Below are 23,524 nucleotides of genomic sequence, written 5' to 3' on the forward strand. Positions count from 1 at the left end.
TCCACAAACCTTTCGCTTCAATAATTTTGTTTCGATCTCGATTCTTGATTAAGAGCCAAAGATTCCAAAACCGACCAAACCAATCGGTGGCAACATTTTCCTACACTCTCTTCCCTGAAACGAACGCACCGTAACAGCAAACCGGAAAATTTTCCTACCATCAGTACCACCACATTTCGTATCGTAACGTCAATTATAGCAATTGATCAACCGTATAGAAAACCGCACATTTTGACAGGTGATGTCCGTTTTCTAAAATCGCCGGTATAAAATTTGTGAATCTTGTTTAGATATTCCTAGACTCTAGCGGTGCTGGCGTATGATTGATTTAGATACCAATACGAGCGACTACTTCCTGCAGTGACCAGCAAAGGTGACAAAACGTAAATTCTTCATCCTTCCCGGAATGAACGCGTGTGGGCGCATTTCGATGTGGATGCGGAAATGAAATTTGCAGTGATTGAAGTTACCCTGACGAGTGAAAGCCAACATAGCCAACAGGAACGGGAACAAGAGCGGGCCCGGAAATAGGAATGCCAAACTGTCTGACAGTCGTCATAATGGAGTGCGGGGTTGGCGCTTTCTCTAGTTGTTGTCTTTCCCTTCTACTTCTACTTCTCCCATTCCAGAAACCGATGCGAGAAACCCCGAACAGAACAGAACGAATGCCAAATGTGTCCCGGAGGGCGATGCGCCGGCATCTTGTTTCAGTTATGAATGATTCTGTTATGCAAATGGGAAGCGATCCAATTTGCATACTTACATCGTTGTGCAAGCATGGATACTGAGTGGGACTCCACTCCGCAAAACGCATCTTCTATTTAATGGAGCTTTTCGTTTTGGCTTTTTTGTTATTTTTGCCTAAGAATGAACCCACGAATACTTGTTCCCGTCGACTGCATCGTCGCTGGCGGAAAAGGCGAAAGTTGAACATAAACTTTGCCTTTCCATTCGAGCCATCCATGGAAAGCTGGGAATGAGCACCCCAAACACGGTGGATTGTGTTAGCTTAGTGTGCAGAAAAACAGGAAATGAAAATGTTGTGAAACGCAACGCAAGCTAGTCCAATTATCCCTCCTGCGTCGCGGATGATCAGCTTTGCTGGTGATAGCTCCATTTTTCGAGGGGTTTCCGTTTATTTGAATTGGGTTTCATTTGCCGTTGGTGGGTCGTCGTGTCGTCCCGAAAAATAATCCCGTATTAGCCTCAGGTTTCGAATGCGGATTCTTGAGGATTCTTTTGCTTCCTTCGCTAACAGTGCTTTTTTCTGCCTTCTTTCACTGCCTTGCCCAGACTCGAAGGAGATTTGATAAATGAATCACATTTGCGTCCAGTAACAAGTAACGAATATGCGCACGTTTATGGCGTGGTATCGATTGAGCCGTTCGTTTGTGGCGGTCGAGGTCGTTCCTCAATCCCGGCGAAGCAGGGATACCTGTACCGCTCCAAATCTGGATAACCGGTCCATAATTGACTGGTTTCAATCATCCGATACTCAACACTGGTGTGGAGTTTCTGCCAAGAAGGGCCAAAGGGCGGCATCACTCACCGCGTACAGAAATCGAACCGCTCCAACGAGTCGAACCCTCGCGCCCACACGTGTTGCCAAGGCTCGAGATTGGCTCGCAGAGTAGCTACAGCTAGAATGAATGTGGCTGAATGCAAACATTCCTTATCGTCCTGTGTGTTCGGATTTTCCCCGCAGTGGAACCGGGAAAAAGGGCAGAGAGTTACCGTTGCCGGTGACACTTGATATGTTTATTTTCGTTCCTCTGGCGAGCGGACGGATGGCGGCTGGTCATGGAGCTACGACCTGAAGCTGGCTCACGAAATTGGTGAAGTACGGTTTGGTGCGGAGGAACGGAACTCTCTTTAACGGAGAGATGGTTGATGGTTGGTTTAGGTTTTTTTTGTTCACCGAGCTAGCCCTGACCTCGGTTGCTATATATTTGTGGATAAATAGCTCAAAAAGGGAAAGAGGGAGAGAAAGAGACAAAGAGAGATAAAGCCATCTTCAAGTCTCGACATAGAATCTGTTGGATGGAGGCGATGACATGCAACGGACATTTGGTGCAAATGGCTGACGGGGAAGATGTTTTTAATCATGGAAAAAAGATTATCCATCTTTCAATTAGGAATTTATAAATATAATTGAATGAAGAAATAAAAGAGTTGTGAACTTGTACATTGAGTTTCTTGTAAAAGAACATTATATAAGGCCAGCCACAGCTCTCTAATGATGTTTGGTATGTTATGTAAACCATGTTTCTTAAAGAAAATTGTATAATTCATATAGATAAAGTAAAAAGTAAAAAGATATCAAGTATTTGTATTTAACTGTGATCAAGAATATTTTAGAATGTTGTTAATTCTCTCAGGATTGTTGTAGTCCGTATTGTAAATATTGTTAGAAGACATCTAATGTTAGAAAAAAATCTTTTAGCTTAAAGTAAATCGATATAAAATAAGCAATGTGAAAAATTGAATGTTTTGATAGTAATCACGCATAAAATTTCCTAAGGCCTGATGCTTGGAATTACAACTTAAAGATGATGGCAAACTTAAGCTTCCCTTATGTTTTATACAGAAGATATACTGCTATAAAAAAATATTTCATATCATTGGACAATCGCTAGTGTATGCAAAGTGCCATCGTGTTCAGGGCTGTTGAGTGTCCACCTTGACAGGTCGTCTGTCGATCATAAGCTATGATGATGTACGATGCATCCTTCAACTGGGAGACTGGGTGGATGACTGTACTCAGGTATGGATAGGTTGTCAAAACAAAAACTTTGCTTGGTGAATTATGAATTCGCTCGATCTACATCTGCATCTCTACAGGGTTTTCAAAACAAGGGTCTTTAGAAAGAACATGTTTTCTGTAAACATCATGTCCTTGACTAAAATAATTGAATAGTTAATATTACGTTTATCGCTGTTATGTCATATTTTTTTGAATATGCTGAATGTATTAATGCCAATTGCATTCATGATCTTGACATAAGAGGAGTAGATTTTTTTTCTTAATAATTTCATTTATATTTTTCTACTTTTTGTTATACTTACAATTATTGTCATTAATCAACCATTTTATTATGGAATCTGGTCAAAATTAAAGTGTTATTGAAGCTAAAAACCACATGAAGCTTAACAATGAAGTTTCTTTAAATGGTTGTTTTATCACCGCAATGCTCATAACATACAAAAAGCTAGAGTGGATACGATTGATCAATATTTATAATATATAGGGTTGGATTGTTATTTCTTCAAATGTGCACGGAACCGACGCAATCCATAGCGGGTGTTATAAATACAAGTGGAGCTAAAAGACAGTTTAGCACGAAATGTGCTTGCAATTCTTTGTTTGTGGCGTGGTTTCACATATCCCGTTCGCACAATAGCTCCAGGCACTATGGATTCGAAACAGCGGAATGTTGTTATTGAAAATTCTTTATCGATCTGGGCTGGCTGGATATTGAAAAGGGGAAACGTTTGGGATGGACATGGGAATTTGTAATGAGAGTAAATTCATGATCTATTGCTTAGTGCTTTTAGTTTGATGTAATGCCTATACTTGATTGGATTTGGTCGTGCAATCGAAATGGTTTCGTTCTAAAAAATTCGATTTGTAAATATTTGTCATGAGATGGTTTACTTTTTTACATGGAGTATGCAAAGTCTGTATGATTCTTTGCTTTAATCACGCCATACCTCAGTCTTTTGAATTAGAAGCTAAGGCTATTTATGAGTTGTAAATGTCACCCAAACAAACCCGTTATCCGTTTGCTGGATCGATTAACCCATTTCAATATTATTGTACCAAACAGCTACTAGCACGGGAAAGTATCAAATCTACGAACGCAGTCAGAAAGAGCAACTTTGTCAGCAACCGTTAGCAACACAGGATCAGTACTTATTTGAGTCCATAGCCACTTTTGTTTTGCATATTTGCGAGGCCACCGTACCAAAAAATCTATTTTTACCATCCACTCTCGAACATGTCAGGGTAAGCAGTTTTGGCACGGGTTTATAGCGTATATTAGAACGCCTCCCGCCCAGGCACCACCGCTATCCAGATTATTACAAACCGCGAACGCGAACACAACGCTGACGAGAGACGAGAGACGTGTTTTTCTCCATCGATACGGACGAATGGCCTATCGATGGCTTCTTGCGTGCGACAGCGCATTCATTCGGTCTTTCTCCACGTGTGCGTGTGTGCTGGTTGTTTAGTTTAGTCCAGCAAGGTCACTTTTGTGACAGCGGTAAAATTTAGCTGAAATGGTACGCTGTTGCTACCCTGCCTGAGGCATAATAAAGCAACATCCGGTGGGATGGAAACAGGATGCAATAAACTTTATATATGATGCTTGCAAATTAATTCTCTCGGTGGGGGTAAACACTCATGCTTGGTGCAAAAAAACTAGGATAATATGAAAAGATGTTATGAAGTGAAGAGAGACGGTGTGTGTTGGAGGCTATGCTATGAGTGCTCTTTGAGCTCTTCAGCACACTCTTCTTCTTAGTTTCGGTGGTGATAGGCGTGGAAGTCACTTTAATATGTACTTGTTTGTGTAGGACTTGTTAGTTTAGCTATACCAGGAACATCCGTCTTTAGCTATCCCCATGAACAATGGGGTGCTAGATACATTCGAGAACGGGATCGGTCCTTTCACACCTAATAGTTTTAATATTTAATGTTATTGTCGGTTTTGCCATGAAGAAACAATGTTGTTATCTATCATTGCTGGTTGAAGCTTTTAGTAAGGATTGTTATGTAGATGCTTCTTGTTCTTCTATTTGGCGTAACGTCCTACGCGGACAAGCCGGCCTTCGACTTAATTCATTACCACGCAGCCGGATAGTCAATCCTTGCTACGGAGAGACGGTCCCATTCTAGTTTTGAACCCATGGCGGGCATGTTATTTAGTCGTACCAGTTGACAACTGTACCACCGCTCTAGATGCATAACGGTTCAATGTAGATCAAAATAAGATGTATCTCACAAGAAAGTGCTTATAATATTTCACTTTTTAGGGCATAATTTATTTATATCAATTCGTTCCAAAGTGGTTTTAATTCGTTCGAAACAGTCGTTATACAAAAACCTCGTTATTATGGAGACTCTTTTCATGTAATTTGCAAGATAGGTGGAGGCATAAAGGTATAAATAGCATATATGCATAATAACAACTTAAAAGTGTTTATAATACTACTATGCCAAGATATTTGTAGTTCACTATTCTTTTGTCATTATTATTGATTGATGTTATTAGTATTTTATGCAATATCTCCCGAAATTGACAATTTCAATTGTTTAGTACACTTGACTTGCGTGTATAGCCAAAGGTTTAGTCTTGGAAAATAACAATGATAACCGTATTTTATCGTTTTGTCTCTAAGAAGAGTGTGTGGATCTCCTGTTAGACATTTCCAACTAGGCCTTTTCTTCATTATTGAAATTTAAATTCGATAAATTCTTAGACATCAAATCTTAAAAACACTTGTAGTCGTACGAAATGTCACAATGATAACAATTGTGAACTTGATAGGCATCGGCAGCAAACAATATGTCAGAAACGCAAACATGATATTGCTCGTTATGCGAGATTTTAATTGTTGTTGAGCATTTGGAATGCTCGCTACACGAAAAACTTACTATAAAGGACACTCACTATGAGGGGTTTTACTGTATTTCAACGTTAACCGAAACATTTTTACAAGCTTTTCTCTACATGCAAAAAAAGTTAAAGGCTTCCCTAATTTTCATTTCCCACATCTCCATTATCGTTCAGAACCTGTTATCAGCATAAAAACCGCCTGCTGCCACATTCGTATGATCTATCACTACTTCCAAAAGTGCGCACCATTGCTTTTTGTGAAGCAGTTTCGCCCAGCGTAAAATAAATCTTCCTCTGAGTGCGAAACTATAAATTGCACCTTAAGTCGTCTCCACCAGGTGGCTGCTAGGTGCAGGATCCGATAAGACGTGCTGTGTCCTTGCTTCAACACACATAATACCATCCCACGCTGCTGATGATGATGACACGTTGATAATGATGGTTGGTTTGGAGAAGCAAAGCTGTGGAGCAGCAATAAAGAGCTCATTAATACATATTACCTGGTAGTGGTGTTTGGGCGACAGTGGAAGGCCAAAGTATAAAAGTGCACAGGTCGCAGAGTGTGTTCAGCGTCGGATCGCCTTACATTTCTTAATTTGTTGCCCGCATTTCTCTTTTAAAGAGTTAGGAAAAAGTTTCTTGAAAAGTTCCTCTCTTCTCGGCTAAAAATAATGCACGAACAGGGAAAAGCTCCGCGGGTCATATTTTACTATGGAATAATTTAGATAACTTAGCCACGTTGCTGTGAATAATTTCATTTCTATTGAGCTTCAGTTTAAAGTCTACATTTTTACAAAATAACTAACTAACATTGTGCTCTGATTGTAACACAAAAATTACCCTAAAAACCCTAGTGCGCTGTGCTCTTGAACTCCAAAACCCAAAACTCCCTCGAGACTCATCTTGAGGCACTATCCCATTGTAGCCACGGAACAGCTTACACAGAAATTGCAACTTTTTTGCAACTTCGACTGGTTGTCGAGGGGCTACACAGAGCTGCATGTTGCCCTGTAAGAAGTATTGTATTTTACAGAGCTATTTATCTGTTGCCACCGGAAACGTTGCAAACATCCATCATCGCCCGGTTTTGCGGTATAATGCTGGCGCTAATGTGCTCACTGCCTCGGGCACTAACTGTGTCGAAATGGGGGCGTACGGGATAGCTTACATCGAAGAACGCAAGTCTCCAGGCCCGCTCAAGAGGGCAGCAGCTGCAGCACTTGTGGTCTGGCTATGTGCGACACATAGAATGTGAAGCGTTTTGTGCAGAGCTTCCTCCTTATCACTGCAGGGCGCCGGGATTGTGCTATTGTTCGTATGTTACAGGGCGGGGAAGTGGTTGCTGCTCTCGTCGTACAGCTTATGCAGCCTGCGGGGATGTTTTGTTACGGTCAGCTTTCGTGAGCACCACTTCGCTCAGGTGTGTAGCGCTCCGTACCAGTGGCGTACTGTTTCTAAACAGTGAACAAATAATAGTGACCATTTTTTGATGGTTTGAGGTTGCTGTCGCTCGCCGTAAGCACTTCTGCTAGGTGTTGTTGTATTATTATAGCGGTTTTGTACTCTGTGGGACTCATTCTCCTCTTTTGCTGGTGATATTTGCTAACAGTTGCTAAGAGTCTTTTTAATTAAACTTGTTTCAATTGCGTTGGTCAAGAACAGTGTATCATTTGAGAGTGAAGTGCTTACCGTAAGCAAATTTCGATGGCCACATTGAATGTGTTCTCGAATTGAAGTGATCTGGTCCATGGTGGAGATAAGTTTTTATTTTATGCTTGGTTCCAGTTTACCCAGAAATTCTATTTTTAGCAAACTTCCCAGTACCGGTTGCGCCTGCCGTCAATCACTTCCAAACTTCCTGCTTAAATTTTGTGGACCGCTCCCAGCGACAAACGACGGTTAGCTTCCTTCCTGCTGGATGCTTTTAAGACAGCAAGACCACTAAGCACAGGGCAAGCTGGAAAAAGGTGACAGCTCGTTCCAGTGTGCTTTTCCGTGCTATTTATAGCGCTTGCCCCGGTGTCTAGGATCCGACGCTTCTTGACGTTTCGCGTCCTTGGTGATGGTGCCTTCGTTTCGACAGTTTTCGCCATTCGATACAAGCTTATTTGTAAAATGAGCATATGTGTATGTGCGCGTGAGTGTTAGAACATTCGTGAGTGTGTGGGTATGGGTTGTAGGATAAGAAGTTTCCTGGCAAGAAAGTATAAAACCATTTTGCAGCGAGAGATCGTGGCGGTAGGAGTGCAATCATGCTTACACTGCTTCGCAGAAATTTTCCAATAAAAGAAGGCAAAAGAAAATGGGGCAAAAAACCACCACTGGAACCACTGTCCCACATAGTAGGGCAAAGTTTTTGATTTTCCTTCTGCTTTTGCGTTAGCTTTTCTCAACTCTTTGTTGCTGTACTTTTTTTTCTTCTTCTTTTGCTGAGCTCAAGATCGATGCTATTAGTTTTCCAGCTTTTCTAAAGACGAGTGCAAACAACCGAGCGACCGAGGCAAAATCAGCATCACCGTGTACGGGGGTTTCCTACTCTTTTGAAACGTTCGCCCGGTCAACTCGATCCATTCCGGCGCTGGAAGATGCTCGTGAAGATGGAGTTTTTAAGCTTTAATGAGCACAATCTTTCTTCGATCGGTCGGTAACTGCCGTCCAAGTAGCTTACGAGCGAGCTATTTTTCCTCTCGAACGAGGAATCACTTGATAGCAGATAGTGGCGTCCGCTGCGTCAGGAGCCAAGACCAGCGGCTTGGAGCATTTCTGTAGCGTGAAACGGTGACCAAAGTCAAGCCGAGATTGATGGCTTAAAGACGCGTTCAGTTTCCAGAAGTCTTGGCTACTTTGTCTTTATTTGCGTATGCTATAGTTAGGAAGTTTGATGCTGCAGGCAAGTGAAACGCTTATGAAGTGTATGAATCTAACGATATTTTCTTGTTTTTTCTTATGTAATACAACCAGAATGCTTATCTACTTACATTAATAGAACGTTTTCGTAATCAAGAATTCGTGCCGATTTTATAAAGTTTTTTGAAAAGCTGTTAAACTTATTTGTAGATGAAAATAAAATTGGGATTATTGGAATAAACGATCCAGGCAGACCTTTAGGTGAATCTAACATGCTTGTATGCAGATGCCAATGTTGAAAATTTGAAAACATTAGCTCTAGAGAATCGTTCGATACGAAGAATAAAGTCGATTTGACTAAGGACTGCCTACTTTTAAACCAAAATCAGCCCGAATGTTTCTGAGGTGAAGAACTTTTTCTAGCATCAGGGCGCATTGGTAACAAAATCGTGTTGGCGGACCACATAGCACTTATACTTCATATGGTGATGAATGTCTATGTTATATTTTTAAGATTTATGGTACTAGAACAATTTAAGTACCGTGGAACCAGGCTCAATAACATTGCTATTTTTAGCTCAAATCTGCTTTGGTAGTTGTGTTCTAAGTTCAGCCAAAAAACTTGGAAAAGATATTATTTTAATGTTATTTGATAAATCATGTAAATATTATCCTGTTTGAAGAAGCTCCACATTACAAACAACATATTTTTTTATTTATTTTTATCAAGTATGATCGACAAATATTATGAGCCTAGGGTGTATCCTAACATGGTGGAATTAAGTTCCTTATTTGTAGCCTGCCCCTGGTATGCAGGACTAATCTTCCTGCTATGGGTAAATCAATCATGTCACTAATATACAGACCCAATAATGGCTTAGGTTCAATAACGTGCCCTTCATGGGTTCAAGCCTACAATGGACCATTCCCGTGTAGCAAGGATTGATCATACGGTTGTGTGGTACTGAATAAGTCCCAAACGCCTATTTAGGTCAGCATGCATTTTTGGCATTTAATATTTTCATACTAATTCAAATTTAATCGGCTATAGTTCTGCTTACATCACTTAACTACAACAAACCATCTCAATTTGAGGAAAAATAAAAACATTTTAATAATTTTACTCGACACATTGCAAAATATCATGAAACTGCAACGATATTTTGATTCATATTCCGGACAGTTTCGACTTCATGTTTCATATTACGGACGTTTTGATTCAAATTCCGGACAGCCAAGAAATTTCGTCAATTATCTTGAGTTTTACAAACACATTACATTTTTTTTTATTTTAACTTATTTCAAGAACCTAATTCTGTGGGTCGTTGGCCTCCTCGAACGACGATCTTATTGACAACGGAAATTGAGTGCGAGTTTTCTCTTGTACTCGTAAATGAATTGAACTGCAGTACTGTTGTGCGAATCGACGATCGTCCCTGTACGGCCATTAAGGCCACATTGTCATATCACATATCGTTGATTTATTAATATTACTGAATCTTTGTTCTTGTTAATAACACAGTCTAACCATGGCTGGTATTATTGAATCCGTTCGTAGCGGCGGCGTACGTCCCGACACTCATTTTCCTAATGTACTAGATGGTTGTTCTAGTTATTCACCGCAGTGTTGTAGGACCGGGCTCAAGAAATGTTTTGCCATCCCTAGAATTTTATGTGAGCGCCGTACGTCCCCGCTACGAACGGATTCAATAATACCAACCAATATATTTTTATGCAATTAATCGCAATTTACGTCGATAATCCGGAATTAAAAACAAGATACAAAAACTGCTTCCAATTCCGTACGGTATTAAATACGTGTTTTTGAAAATATTAAATACGTATTAAATACGTGTGCTATGAAATTCCTAGCACAATATGTTAAAACACTGTTGTTATTCTAAAATGAATGCCGATGTACTTCTATGCACGTGAATGCGATTATTAGGAATTGTAGACAAAATTACAATAGCGTCAGTTTTTTCGCAAAACTGCTAAGAATGCCTCCGGTGCTGAAGTGATCAATAGAACATATTTATTTATCATGGCATTAGGGCCTACTAGGAGTCAGATACATTTTCAATTGATTCTAAGACATCATGGCAATCATCTAAAAATTTAAAATCGGCATGGCTTATAGGATAAAATATGAAGAAATCAGTTAAAAACATCCCGAATGTCCGGAGTTTGAAGCTGCCCGTAATTTGAAGCAGAACGGTACTACTGTATCTAACAATAATAAAATCTATTTACGGCTTTACTTATAACTATGACCGTAATGCTTACCTTCTTAATACCTGCAGCCCTAACGATCCTACCGCTGCTCAACATGCAGATTACCTTACCCCGCTTGAACTAAGCTTAGCTCATGTTGCCGCACCTCGGCCAACATGTTTCCACCGTCTGCTTTCTTTATATATTATCCCTAATACTATGAACTTTGGCTGAGGCAATGTCCCTTGTGCGCAAGTGTATGTGTGATTGGGTGTGTGTTTGTGTATGCTAACTAGCGCTTTCAATCAGGATTTGCTTTCTTATCGTGTCTTCTCTGTGTTTTGTCTCGTTCACAGGATCAACATTAGGCGCCATAATCATCACCGCTTCGCTAGCGGGGATTTTCCTCGACAGCTTAATTGGCGCTAAAATACTATTTGATTGCGCCCATCGTTCGACGTCCTCGTTGTGTGTCCGTGTTCGCTTTCAATGTGAAAACGGAGCCGTAGATGGTTAACATTTTTGTCGATGCTCAAGTTAACGGTGTACGTTTTTGTGCGTGGTGTAATAGTAGCTTAAGGTGAAAGTGTCACACGTGTAATGTGAACAATTAAACGACGATTTAGAGTGTGTGCGTGCGATATGGTACATGGAGAGGTTCTGGCATCCGCACTGGCGGATGTAATAGTAACCGTCCGGCCTGGTATTTAGGCAAGCAGTAAAGCAGCACATTTCACTCCCGTACCGCTCCAGCGGTAACCTCAGGAAGACAACGCCGTGTACGCTTGCTAGAGAGCAATGGAATCGACAGAGACACGCGATTGGCCGCAGAAGAACGGCAGCAACAGTATTGATGGTCATGGCGTTCAATCGACGTCCGTCCCGTCCTCCGCAGTCGATTCGTCCGACCCAGCTGAACAGCCGCTCAACAATAATGGCGACCGCAACGACAATGGCACTGGTTGCTGTACCGTACCGAAGCTGGGTTCGCCGCGTCCATCGAGTCCGGCCGAAAATGGCGAGAGTGCTAATTGCACCCTAATGCGCAGCAATTCCCGTCCCTCGACGGACGATGGCAATCTGCTGTCGCCAAATACGTCCCGGTCCAGCATGTCCCAGTCCCAATCGCCCACCCACCATCATCTGTCGCCGTCCCACCGGTCAGCGCCGCCCGACTCGCTATGCTCGCTCGAGGAACTGGACGAGGTCGGTGCGTTTTTTGAGGAGCATTCGGCCGCCATCGAACGTTGGTTCCGTGAGCGGGCACCGAACGACGTCGTTGCCAAGCTGCAGTCAATTACCGCCGGGGACACGTCCAAGTCACCAAAATCGCCGCACCGCGCGTCGGTTACCTCGGACCTGTTCCAGCAATGGCTGGCATCGTCGCCGGTAAAGGTACGGCTATATTTCTGGTGGGAATTATTCGGGAACTTTAAAACATTTCATTCTCGCTTACACCGATTCTAGGTATCATGAAGAAGTTAAAAAAAGGATTCAAAATCATCAGCATATCCTTGCATACAGAATCGAACATCGGGCGAACCTTCGGGTGCGTCCAGCTTCCACAAGCTGCACGGATGGAACTAATGATAGTTTATGGTCCTTCCGGGGCCAGCGCCAGCTATCATTATGCAGATTAATTGAATGCATTTTGTCATGCTCAATGTCACCCAGGGTGCGACCCCAGGTGCTACTTGTTGACAGTGTTCGCTTCATTAGGACACGGCACCGGCAAGGAACGGCGGGTTAATTATGGCCATTATTACGGTGGGGTACGCTGGATGGGAATGGAACTCGTAAAGTTTAATCGTCTAATTGGCCGTACCGCACGGGCGCACTGGCGCAGAAAGCTAGCTAGGGGCCGCCGTGGACAAATTACGAAAACTACCGCTTCCGCTTAAGATTGTCCGGTAATGACGGTGAGAGTGCTACGCTACCATCAGCGTCAGCGGTAAACAATAATGTTTTCTCCGTTGGCGTTTATTTGTCCGGTGAAATAGTCCGGTAATGGAACGGGTAATTTGAGATTGTTTTTTGTTTTGTTTTTGCATGATAATGTAACGGGAAGAGTTGATTTGAAAATGGTACAGCAACCTGGCGTGCCATTGACGTCATTGCACTTTAAATTAAATTGGGTGAGCTATTTCACTTTTGTGGAATGTAGTTTGAAAATCGTTCATTTAACGATGATGGCAAAGATGGACACACATTTCACGCTGAGTGAAATTTATGAAAAACTTGGTTCTTCAAAACACACACTGGGTTTGAAGAGAGTAATTCGGGGATTAGAGTTTGAGCGTCGTGAGGAAAAAAGTAGTTTGTTTGAACAGTCCTTATCCATGTCGTTGTCTAGAAAATGAAGCAGAACACTGAAATTTTTACAATGTTTTTAGAGTTGCTTGCAGTACAACTGTTCACGTACAACAAGCAGCGTACGTTACAAAACATGAGCCATGAGTTACAAAACATGAGAATTGTTATAAATATTGTATATCTATTAAAGTGTTCCTTTTTTTATCCGTGTCAATTATCACTTCCGAACTGAAAACTACGAAGTGCAGCTTGGACAATTAACAGAAACTTCTTCGATGAAACAGTGGAAGCAAGCATCAATCATGAAATTTTCCAAGTAAAACTGCAGGAAAAAACCAAAAAGCCTTAGCGATATTGGGAATGATTAGGCACATTTGTTCAGACTTTCACAGGAACATATTTTTATTGAGTAAAACATGATGTATAATGCTAATTGCATTAAAAGTGTTTATCTGTTTGTGTTTTCCATCGGTGCTATCTGATGGATGGATACAAGGAAAAAACTCTTCAAAGTCCATCAAAGCTTGGATAATCTTCTTCTTTTTGGCGCATCAACCGTAGTCGGTGAAGGCGGACTTAATCCATTTGTAGTTATGCGATTATTTGTTTCTATTCAGTACACTCATATCAAGACAGACAGTTCTGTCCTTTGAGAGCTCGACTCATACGAACCTACATTGGGATATTGATAGGTCGTTCCAGAGTACCGATGGATCTGGCTAACATATTCGGTGCACTAGCCTGGAAGGTCAGAAAGGGTTTGCGCCTTGTTCTACCGATATGTTCCTCTGACAGCCGTTAGTCGTTATGCGCTTTCCTCATGGACGTGATTAAAATTGTACTTCTCAAACTAGCTGGAAATGTACACAGAAATCATTCATTAGCAAGAAAAATACATGTTTATCAGGTATACCCATAATTGAAGTCTGCATAAATATTTGCAGCAAATTGGTAACGTTTGATAAAATTCATTAGTAAAAGTTCTACCAAATGGACTAAAATAAGATAAAGGGGCGGTAGTCAATTCGGTAAACTCTCCGGCTTTAACGAGACCAAATGGATCCAGGTCCCATCCATACTGTTCTCTCGTAGTAAGAACTGAGTATTGGCCGTGTAGCTAGTCACACCAAAGAAAAAGAATGATAAACCAGGATAAAGATTGATGCTAACAACAAAAATGTCGTTACGTCTCTATCAACGAATTTAAAATTAGCAGTTAAAAACTACCGGGACGCTTTACCAATACGGAGTTCAAAAAAACATTTAAATTACGAAAAAAAAACAAACAAACTACTCGACACAATAACGGGCTACATGCTACTGATTGAAATCCAATAAATCCCTACCTTTAATTTTGTGGAAAAGGATAGCACAAAAGGCTTGTGGGAAAGCGTCCGTTCCTCGATGGTTGCGCACTCACAGTATCATGCCCGGTGCACTATGCATGGGGCGGAACAAAGGATGTGCTGGGAAACAAAAGCATACCTTCATCACCTGTTCAACCGGCACGGATTTTCCGCTTACGGCCTACGTCAATGTTTGTGTATTTTGTGTGTTTGTGTGTGCTTGGTTGAGAAACAGTTGTGTTATTCTTTCCGCGGTTTTACCCACCTCGCCGGCTGCTATTATGCCAGGCCCATGTCAGGGTGCGGTTCTGCGTAACAGTTCAAACCACACACAGTTGACTACCGTTACCGTGCAATACCAGTGCCAGAAAAGACTACTGTATTGCTTGCATGCAGAGCTGTGGGTCGACAAAATTCATCGACTGAAATGTCATACCCTTGAGGTCCCGGTGGCTTATCCGTTGCATCGGTTTGTCAGTTGTGATATCTGCCAGACAGCCGTTCCCATATGGTAGTGTTGCTGCAGCTCACAAGGCCGCCTACGAGAGTGTACCTTGCTCGAACCAGGTAGACGACATCGGTGGAATGACATGGAACAGGTAATAACCATAACCTAGTTGCCGGTGTTCACCGGACGGGACGGGACGATGTATGATTGAGTTAAACAAATCTCACTTCCGGTCACCGGACGAGGTGTTTACGATGGCAGGCACACCTTCTATCACAGTTTTTGCCATAAAATGCATTGCCCTGTATGATTGGCAGTGGGATGTAAATGTCAATGCGTGTTTGTGTGTATGTATGTGTGTGACACAGTTACTTAACAATTCCAGTGTGTGTGTGTGTTTTAAATAGCTAGAGCACACATAAAACAGCATAAACTAAACGTTACGGGTAGGATATTGGACAGCACATTGCTCAGATCGCTTTCTGGTGCGTTGCTGCAATGGCGCAAGTATCATGTTTAACCGTGTGCTTTCGTTCCAATCATTTTTTTCCAAGCTTTCCCTTCGTTCAGAAGACCCTCGTGTTAAATACGTTTCCCTTTCCGCGGTACTTCTTTTAATTGCTTGCTTGGTCATGGTCCGTGGGTACGGCGTGTAGTCCCAGCTTAATTATCCATCGCAGCCCCCCAGTAAAACTGCTCTGGGAGTGTAGAGACAGACTGACGGGAAGAATTGTTGGGACTATGAAGCGGCTGTGCTTACAGGGCCTGCTGTAGGCTCTGTTTGTCTTTTGGCTTCTTACGCTTAACCGGGAGCCTTTGAGCGACTGCAACCGAGAAACGGGTGATTTAATTTATTGGAGGTAAAGTTTTAAATGAGATTTATGAGCCTCAACCAAACGGGCGCATTGCCAGCGACCCACTGGTGGTCAGTATCTCCGATAGGTTGTTGATTTATAGGATTATTGTCTGTGTTTTGCTAACCTGTTTTTTGGAGCATAATTCCCATATACAGCAGCTATGCGCCTCCGGCTGTCGTAGTTTGTGGAAAGAGAGTAGCACACAATAGCGGTTGGTAATTTGATTGTCTGTTTATTGCACACTCAATAAAAAAAACGTGCAAAGTCTCCAGTGAGAAATAAAGGAAGGATAATAGTGTCCTCCTTCAGCACTATATTAAAGAAGCGACAAGACACGCGCAAGGCGATGATGGATTGACGGTAAAAGCACCGGGCATCTATTTTTACGGTCCACTATTTACACGCCGATGGTTCGCTCTGGTTTGCCATGGTTGCGCCACATTCAAAATAGAACGCAACAGAAACACAGAAACGATATAAATCTTACCAATGTGCTTCCCTCTGTAGTATCGTGAAAGCAGCAGCAGTAGAGAGAGAGAGAGAGAAAGAGAGAGAGAGAGAGAGATAGAGAGAGAGAGATACTAAAAATGAATTAAAAGTGTACAAAATGGCTCTCGGTTTCGATTCAAAACGGACACAACGTGAAGGTAGCGTTGATTGCTTTCGGGCTGTGCGCTTTTCGGTACCGCGAAGCATCAACTGGAACGCGCTGCGGGGCCGTAAATCAAAGCCACACCGAGAAGCTACAGCCGTGGTGGAGAGCAAAAGTTATAAGAGCAGTAGCATAATAAGAGCAGAAAGTGTACATGTTGAAAATAAATCCATCCAATGCAAACGTACGGCCATTAAGGGTGGCGAGGTAGAGGAAAGAAAAGAATGTAGCCGACAGAAAATGGGAAAACCTAGAGGAAAGTCAATTTCGCTCGTTACCGCCGGTTTGGCATGGGTGGCTTAAGCACGACCTAGTAGCAAGCAAGTATGTTTGCAGTACGGGGAAAAGTAAGTTTTTCTATTAGATTTTTCATCTGACAATTGGCTCTACCTTGCCTGCAGTTCTGCTTTTGGTATTACGGAAAGCTCTTTCATCTGCTACTATAATTTTTATCTTTTTCTGTGATTTAGCTGGTACTTTTTATCTATTTTGGATCGGTTACAGAGAAAAGGCTTTGTACCAATGAATCAACCCTGCTGGTGTGGATTTTAAGTATTTATTTTCATATCCAACTCAACATAAACGTTATTTTCTGTTGGAACCAAACGAGAACTTTGACTTTGCGGTTCCACTTTGGAAAGTAAATAATTTCTTTTGGATCGTAACAGAGCGATATACATTCTATTGACCGAAGAAAAAAAAGTTACCAATTAGCATTTTTGCCCTTTTACCCAAACTCAACACAATTCCACACCCGATACGGTGCCCCCCTACACTCATCACACATTTCGTAGTTCAAACTTGAAGTGAATAAACTGTTCGGCCATTAGCCATTGTAAATTTGAAAAGAGCATCGTCCTAAGCCACTTCACGCTGATTAATCGCTCCATGGAAACAGCACCTTGCTGTGCAAACTCGCAGGACCGAACGCTTGCTGCTGGTCTACACGCGACACGTTGCGCAATGAAAACTTGCTTCTTCCTCGGGCAGAGAGGTAAAGAACAGCTACCACACAAACTCTTCCCCATCAAGCTTCTCCGTTCTGTTTTGGTGAAACTTTCGATCGCCAACATCGGAACCAACGATGGCAACCGGCCACGAGAGAGTGTTGCGCGAGTTTTAATCGATGCCGTGTATGCCGTGCGGTACTGCCGGGGCAGTACGAAACTTTCCCCGAACTCCGTTCCGTTCCGGCTGACGGTAAACGCACGAATGCGAGAAAAGTTAAGCCATAAATTAAATTAAATTATTTCAGTTGAAGTCATTTGGTGAATTGGTGCGCTCCAGCATCCGGCAGTGGATTCCCGGACAATTGGCGGCCCCGACATTGGGCCGATAACCGGGGGGCCCGATGTTGTGAAGCACCGCTTTACCGTTTTATGCGCGAACATTTTTGTGTTATCAGGTTCAGGCAGCAAATATGTTTACACAATTTACGTACAGAAATGTTCGCCGAAAACATTCGCTCGCGTTGCGTTGATGGGAGCTCGTTAATGGGATTGTACGGCGCAGATACTAATAATCTGCCAATTATGAAGCAATCCGGCAGGCTTTTCATTCGCCTACCTTGCTGTGTACTGTACCGAATAACAGGTTTAGATACGGCAGAATGGATATTGAGTTTGATAAATTCTTATTCTAATTGCAGCGTGACTTATGAATTTGAACAGCAGCCAAGAGATTGATAAATATTTCATGTTATGTAAATTGCCTACATGTTTTCAATAATTTAGCAAATGAGTAAATAAAATTATATACAGCATTTCAAACAGGTCTACAATTGAACAAAATGTGTAGAAAGGTTAATGGACACATGATAAAAAAACGATGTGAATAACAAAGCTTTACTGCATCTGATGGAATGCATTGTAGCTAACTCGAGCAAAAAAATGGAAAAGAAAATAATATTTTACTGGATGAAACATTTGACCATTATCTTCATTGTTATCAGCTAGCTAAACACGCGTGTGGAATGACTTTAATGTGAACACACCCAACACTAAACATGCATTTCCGATGTAAGCAGACGCAAGCAGAAATAAGTGTTGAATCCTTGCATACCATCCAATGGCCCCGGTAGCCCAATCACGTTCCTGATTTACGGTGGAAGGTTAGACAGTGTGTCTGGTATTTATCCCACCACGAACGTTGCATTGTTACTCTGCTTTGCTCTATCCGTCGTGGTAAATATTCCATTTCTCGCCGGGACATAACACAACAGAATGTACCAAACGGCAATAACACAAGACCTTCCTGCCAACTGTCATCCATTCCGATCCTAGGCAGCGCTTCTTATCTACTCCTCACCCTACCGTTTCGGAAGCGTATCGTCCAAACGTACGGCTTTGGGTTACTGGTATTGGTGCTTGATGGAGGCGCCCAAAATTGGCTGATAGAAAAGAATGAAAGCATAGATAAAGAATCTTGCCACTAATACCAACCCATTCGCACACACACACAGAAATTCATGTATATTTTCTCTACATCGTTCGTGGCAACCAACTGTGCAGAGGGTGGTGGGCTCGTTACAGAAGCTGGCGACATTCTGACATTCTCATTCCACAGCTAGGAGAGCCCCTTGACCGCTGTGAGTTTGTGTGTTGTCTGTTTGTGTGTGTTTATATGCAGTGTGATAGATGACACTTGTGCCAGTGTGCTTACGCTGTGCTGTGGGCAAACGATAGTAAAGCATGGACACTCAAAACAATGGCTACCAGTGGACAATGCCATGGAGAGATGTTGGAGAAAGGCAGACAAAAAAACCTTACTGCTTGTAAGATACCGCCACCGCCGCCGTCAAGGACGTGAAGCTTGTTTCACTCTTTCGTTTCTGCAGCACGCCGCCGCTGCTGTTGATGATAATCAGGCGAAGGTGCCGGCGATCAAGGGTGGTGGCTTTGTTTTGCTCCTGTTTGGCGCCGTCCCCACCCTACGAAGGGCGGAGGGTAATTGTCTTCGTGTGGCGTTCGAGCAGTGAACAGAGCCAAGCCCAAGCGTGTGTTCCCCCCACCCCATTGCTAAAGGGGTGCCGACACGAATGTGCCGTACCAGTCGGTGTCATTTCATTTGAGCCGGCGCGTTTTGGCCCCTTGTGTTTGCTCAACCACTTCCTACTGACCTAGATTTACCGCGCGCGGATGTAACAGGAAGTGGGCGAGAAAGTGAAATGGCGAACGCCGGAGACAATTTGTAATTCTAGCCCAGCAACTAGCGGACCAGCGCCGGCAGCTGTTGGGCGTGAGTTGGCGAAACTACGTACACGTGTGTATTTGTGACTAGGCGGTTGTGCATGTGTGTCCGCTTTGCCAACGTGACCATGGGAAGGTGTGGTGTGACAACAACTCATCTCACGAGCCGTGGCCAGCTGAATGCGATGTGGTAAATGGAGAAAGCCCTCCCGGAGTGTTTCCGGTGTGGAAATGTTAATGAGTTGGAGCGTTTAGCGCTAATTATTGGACAACTTCCAGTTTGGTAAACATTTGCACTGCTCCACCATCCCTTTTTCCCCCCGGTGTCCCATTTGCAGATCGTTAGGCGTGTGCTGATAATAGCCTGCGCGGGAAGTAGTTTTTATCCACTTGGGACACCAGTGCTTTGTTGCTTTTTGGAACGCTGTGACGTGTATGTGTGTGTCTGTTTGTGTGAATGTGTTTGAGATTGCATTCTAACGGCTGTGTTAATTGTAGCGTTGTTTGAGAAGAGTCTGCTTTTAATACTTAAATGGGGATGTTCGGCGTGCTACTAGCAGTCATAAATATTCCTCTCATAGGACAAGCACATAAATACAGGACAATTTGGAAAGAATTTTCAAAATAAAAAAGAGGGCGCAATATTATTTTCATTGTATGTATTCTATCGTTGAAGCCCTTTCCATTTTAAGTTCGTAGACTCAAACAGTCTGTCAGCTGCTTGCATTGTATAGCATTTTTCGAGCAGTTATCTAAGTGGGTATATTATACAGGTGGGCTTATCACAAGGTGCATGAGTTTAGAAGGCTGATTTTTATCGCTTCTGTTTCTGAATGAAGATTTCAAGAGTGTTTTGTGTATTCGTCAAGCCTCCAGAAAGCATGTTTCAGCAAAAGTTTTCACCCGTACTGTCAAAAAGTGATGTTCAAATTTGGTTATAAAAACATACTATGAGACCACCTGGACTACATCCACCTTGATTCTGGATTCCATCACCAGATATCTTTAATGCACCTTGTGATAAAAGAAAACACGACATTGTTTGCCATTTTTCGAGCAGGTATTTGAATCTAATTCTAGCTTTGAGGCTAGAATAATCTAGACTGAAAATTGCAGGCTGGAGTGTTTACATGATTTCAGCCTCCAATTGGCAAACTCCATGCAAAAAACTGACTAGAATCGTGGAGAGCCTAGTCGTTTTAATAAGCAAATCAGTTCTTTCAATTGTGGAATGTTTAAAGCAGCATGTATATGAGGGTCTCGGAATATTCGACTCTTGTAAAGAGCCCCAAAGATTATTTATATTAGGCTCTAAGTCCTTTGGGATCTGAGCCCATGACGAGTGTGTTGGCGACTATGTGACTACTGGTTGAAAATATTATTTATGTATAATTTTGTAATGTTATAATTCAACACTGCATAAAGAGCGTTCTACGTGGCATAAAAAAATCAAGAACCATAATACTTCAGACAATGAAGATAGATGAGTGACGACTAATATAACCTAACCGATTCTATGGCCTTTGTTGATGATCTTCGATAGTCAATAAAGAAGGTCGTGGCGATACTGGGCAACAGGCAGCGTTAAGTAGCGATATGGGCCAACGTTACCTGCATGGCACAAGGACGAAGGCCGTCTTCGGTCCGAGGAATGTTAATAACATTCCTCTTCAATGCCAACTTTTGAAAGAGTAAGGTCTAAACATCACAAACAATCCGAAAGTCCTCCCATAGATCTACTCCAAAAGGATAATTCGTTGTCTACCATAACACTTAATTCACGTGAGCGTCCTATCTATAAGTTATCACAAGCACATCTAGTCACTTTCGATTGTACACAAACTGGCCCCACTCTAACGCTAAAACTCGATAGACTCGGATTATCACCGCCTATGGTAAATTGGATGAAATCCTATTTATGTATACGATCCCTACCTATTTAGGTCTGTCGGCGCTTCTTCCGGCGTACCCCAGGACAGCAACCTAGGGCAATACACCTGCTATACATAATTGACTTGTGCACGGTACTCCCGGATAATAGTTGCCTACTCTATGCAGATGATACAAAAATCTATCATCAAATCTGTGAACCAGACGACCATTTTCGACTACAAGCCACCCTGACTGAGTTTGTCTCCTGGTGCAAGCGTAACGCACTAAGCGTCTGCATCGATAAATGTGCCACAATCTTACTCAGCCGGTCAAGAGCTCCAGCGTTGTTTAATTATACGCTAGATGCTCAGAACCTAAAAAGAGTGTACTGTGTCAAGGATCTAGGAGTCCTCTTAGGTGCTAAACTCTCCTTCGAGGAACAAATAGACCAAGTAGTCGCTAGTGGCAATCGGCTACTTGGTTTGTTCATTAACATAACGCGCGAACTTCGTGATCCTATGTGTTTCAAGACACTGTACTGTGCACTTATCAGACCGCTGCTGGCATACGCTAGCATTGTTTGGTGGCTCGCATCTACTACATCCCACCCCTTGACGAACGTGTTGAGCCTACGCCAGGCTGGGATTTATCACCGGACTCTTAAACGGAACCATCGACTGTCCCGAGCTACTTTCGCGGATTAACCTCTATGTTCCTGCCAGAATACTCCGTCGCGTGCTAATGCTGGCTGTCGCTGAAGCCCGGACAACTTTTGGCCCTCGCAGCCCCCTTCTTTGTATGTGCCGTCTTTTAAATTCAGTTGACGATCTCTACGAGTCTGGAAAGACGATAATAGAACTGACTTCACGTTAATGTGTTTGAAATGAGTCCAACCATAACGATATATAAATGTTCTGTTCGTTATCTAAAGTATATTATAAACAAAATTTGAAGAGGGTGTTATTGTCTATCGAATAATAAACACTAAAATAAGCTAAACTTAACACCACAACATGTTATTCGTATGAATACATTGCTTTCAAACACATTTTTACGTACTAGAGTATACAACCACATACTCGTTCCAAATTCTTCCATCCTTGGAATTGCATTTGCTTGCTACAAACATATTCAAACTAATTTTCCTACATAACAGCGAACGATTCTCATGTTTACAAACACTAAATTCCTCTGCAATTGATTCAACGTTGAAGTACATGGGAACGGTGCGTACCAACATCAATCATCCCGAATCCCACCTACCCGGAGAAGGTAACTGAGCATGAGAATAGAATTACATGCTCACCACCTTCGCCAATAAGTCCCGGGCCGCAATCCACTCGAACGCTACTAACGAGTTGAACCATTCCAGCACCGGTTGAGTGTGTTCGGTTTTGAAGGTTAGGCAAGCGATCATACCGAGTGCCGGTGTGCCGGACCGCAGCCCGAACTGGGGTACCAAATTAATAAACGAACACCAGAGCTTGCGTTGGCACAGGCATTAAAGGGGTGCAGGGTGGGCACTCTTCTTAGCCGCCAAGGGAACGATTTGTTTTATTCATGAACAACATTCACTCCTTTCCTTGCACCACGCGCACAAACTCCGTCTCGGCTTCGGTCGATTACCGTTTCTGGCCCGGTAAGGGGAAGCACGGCAAAATGCAAACATTGCCAGACGTCATCGTTTTGTTACCATTGGTTTGGTATGGTTTGCCCACAGTTTCCCCTACCCTCTTCCTTCGCTGCTTCCGGATGGCGATGAGAGGTTCGAAAAAGGAATGGGAGCTTATAAAAATGTACTGAAGCAAAGCAAAGAAAGGAAAAAAGGGGCACAACACACCACATTCCGACCGCATTGTTAACGGTTCGGTGCTTGGGCAAGGTGTGAAAGTGTAATCTGTTGAACGCCACCCTACCAACCGCCTGCAGCCATTCCCCCGTCATGGGTGGTGGGACGGACAGTGAACTTGGCTGTCGAGGCCGGGGAACTTTAACCGATTTACACTGACGCTGGTGCGCGCTGACGGGCTGACAGGCGAGCGTCATTTAAAATGCAGCCAACGATGAATACTAATGGTGGCTTCTTCATTCGCTTCGCCATCCACGCGTTCATCCCTTGATGGAACTCACTTTGCCAATGCATCGATTTGCTGTGCGCAGCTGGGG

General features: G+C 42.7%; 1 protein-coding gene across 10 annotated transcripts in view; it reads left to right on the forward strand.

Moving 5' to 3' along the window:
• The window catches only part of LOC120893912 (cGMP-specific 3',5'-cyclic phosphodiesterase), a 53,291-nt gene that overhangs the window by 9,750 nt on the left and 20,017 nt on the right, over positions 1–23,524 (forward strand). For all 10 annotated transcript variants that reach the window (XM_040296126.1, XM_040296130.1, XM_040296133.1 and 7 more), the window contains one exon: positions 11,039–12,077. In XM_040296126.1, coding sequence (XP_040152060.1) covers positions 11,481–12,077 — 597 coding nt within the window. In that variant the 5' untranslated portion in view covers positions 11,039–11,480. The remainder of the gene's footprint in view (positions 1–11,038; positions 12,078–23,524) is intronic.

This window comes from Anopheles arabiensis, chromosome 2, assembly GCF_016920715.1.
Source record: "Anopheles arabiensis isolate DONGOLA chromosome 2, AaraD3, whole genome shotgun sequence".
NCBI lineage: Eukaryota > Metazoa > Arthropoda > Insecta > Diptera > Culicidae > Anopheles > Anopheles arabiensis.